At 44.4% G+C, this 2,709-nt stretch overlaps 1 protein-coding gene across 1 annotated transcript; it reads right to left on the bottom strand.

Moving 5' to 3' along the window:
* Nucleotides 1–788: 788 nt before the first annotated feature.
* LOC104952195 (dynein beta chain, ciliary-like) lies at nt 789–2,322 on the bottom strand (the record flags this gene model as incomplete). Its single annotated transcript, XM_010778963.1, has 4 exons — nt 789–1,028; nt 1,160–1,290; nt 1,894–2,052; nt 2,126–2,322. Coding segments are annotated over 4 exons (727 nt in total), but the record flags the coding sequence as incomplete, so codon positions are not given.
* Between the last annotated feature and the right edge of the window lie 387 nt (nt 2,323–2,709).

Raw genomic sequence — 2,709 nt, forward strand, 5'->3', positions numbered from 1 at the left:
ACTTTGACGCGGGGGTGAGCAGCAGAGGTGGGGAGAGGCGGGGCTATTGCGTCATCATTATCAGAACATGATCGTATAATTACTGAGTTTAGGCACGTTAATAACGTTTTAATGAAGTTGAATACAGTATATTCATATTTGTTAGTGATTTCATGTCAATTTGGTGAACATAAACATAAATGATCGTGGTGAAGATGATGATTAAATTAGGATTAAAAATCGAGAGCCGGGCTGCATTTCCTCCCGTTCGTTTTTTTCGACTAAACAACATTATTTTGTTAAATAACAACATGGTGATGTTTTGTAAATTATTACATGTCTCTTATTTAGCACAGAGTATGATATCCGTGACATATGGATCTTAACAAAGTTCCGCTGTACATCCGGCGTACTGTATCTGACTTTATTTCACATGAGCTCCAGTGTGGAACCCCACTGCACCCCCTGGTGGATCAATGATCCATTGCAGCTGGCTTCATTATAATTACATTTATCTATCACGGGGGCGGTCTCAAGTCAAGCTGGAGGTTTTCCCTTGAGCGAGGGCAGATCACGTACCAATCACGGCCCTCGCGTTTCAAACTGTCTGAAATGAATCGCTACATCTGTACATGGTACCCTCACTCAAGCTAAGCTTAGTTTAGCAAAACAAACATATGTTAAAGCTCACACAACAACATGTTACATTTTGTTATGCCTGATCTATACACAAAGAAAATTAATAAAACAACAGACCCACCACACACACCAACTCTGTGCCGACAGGTCATCTCAGAAACAGTTGTTACCACTAAAGACACAAGGGAAAAGACTGGCCTGCTGAATCAGGAGGTTGGAGGTCTCCTGCAGCAGAACGATGAGGCGTGGGGGAGTGTTGTAGTATCTGGAGTTGGCCCACACCAGGCATACAGTGTGCATCAAAGGACCAATCTGACCCCTCACATCAGGAAACTCAGCACTCTCCATGTCCTCGATGAGTGGCTGCAGGGGCCTCAGGTAGAAGTGCACGTCCTCTGCCTCCTCCAAAGCTGGTGAGGCAACATGTGATTGAGTCAAGAAGTCAAGAATATTGCATCATCAAAAACCACGCCCACCAGTTTGTGCTTTATCTCATTTCAGTTCTGTATGCTGCAGGTGTATACTGTAGATAGTGTCCTACCTGTCAGGACCCCCTGCTGCAGGCTGGTGAAAGCAGGAGCATAGCTGCTCTCCACAGCCTCCAACAGCAGCGCCATCTTATTCACCTTGGAGGAATTTAACTGGGAGTGGATGCACTCCAGGTCTGCATATCTTCATGGAGAAAGCAAATGGAGAACAACAAGGTATCAGTAAAGTTGTCATCAGTAAATAAGATATGGCCACAGGATGTCACAAGTGTTGTTTACATATTGCAGATTTTCTGTTTTTAGAAAATAATAAACTGATCTGAAAGATTTGGTCAGAAACACATGCAGCATCTTTAAGGTGAAGTATATATTTGATATTCCGGGTATTATTGTCTTGTGGTAACCACTTGTTACTTGAAAATATTTTTGATGGACCTAATGGTTCCAAACCGGATTCAAACTTGGGTCCTCCTCACAGCAACTGAGCCCTGATACATGACTGTCAGCTAGGGGCCTCCTACTTCACCTCCTACTGATGCTTACAGAACATAAGTCTGTGATGCAGAACATAAGTGCATATGTTGTAGACAGATTGAGAACACATTTTGTGCAGAGGGAAACAAAATTGGAAAGTAAACATTTTCCAGTTTCCCTCGAATGCACAGGTGTTCTGGATCTAAAACAATAAGAAGCACCAGCTGGAGATCCTCTGTCAGGGCCACACACTCACAGCAAAGGAACAAACACTTTTAGCGGATATTCAGTGTGTAATAAGAGAGGAGCACACCTGTCCCTCCAGAAGAGCAGCTCTGAGTGAGGTGTGGGCGTTTGGCCCTCCAGCAGGGCGTCAGAGGAGTCTTTCTTCAGGACCGCGTGGATCTGATGGCTCCACTCAATCACTGCTGACTCCAGGGAGTGGATGATGGTATTATTCACCATCTCGCCCCTGGCAAGAGTCACAAGGGAGATGTTTACTTTGGAGTTAGGAAAATGTCCCTTCGACATGATTGTTGGTTTACCGTTTGTCCGTCTCAAGGTCAGCTTGCTCCACGTTCTGGCAGCCTGCAGGCAGAGGCAGCAGCGTCCTGCCGTGGACTTGGCCTGACACCACCAGCGCATGAGTCCTGAGGGAGTGGACGTGGCGCCTGACGTCCTGAGACACCACCTGGGGCCACTCAGTGTGGTTCTTACTGTTGAACAGCAGAGGGGCCACAACCTGGAGCAGTGTAAGTAAGTTGACATTCCGTACGGAAAAAGCTTGTGCTTTAGAGTAAACGTGTGATGAATACACAGGTGAAAGTGAATCAGGACAAAAATAAATGTGTGTGCTTGTATATTTGTGTGTGTTTGTGTGTGCAATACAATCCCAAAATGTTTCCCTTCAAGAATTCTAAGTTTATGATGATGTAATTGTCTGTTACAATTCTAGAAATCAATTTATTGTGTTTTATTTGGAAAAGGGATGAATAAAAAAAGTCATCATTCATTAAACCCCAGTCATCATAGAAAAAGGACATGCAGACAGGTGCAAGCTGGTGGACCCCCTGAAGGTGGATTTACTTGGAGAGTTAGGAGAACTTCATCAACCCCAAACTGAGAATCT

Source organism: Notothenia coriiceps, unplaced genomic scaffold (genome assembly GCF_000735185.1).
Source record: "Notothenia coriiceps isolate Sejong01 unplaced genomic scaffold, NC01 NC01_scaffold00019746, whole genome shotgun sequence".
Classification (NCBI taxonomy): Eukaryota; Metazoa; Chordata; class Actinopteri; order Perciformes; family Nototheniidae; genus Notothenia; species Notothenia coriiceps.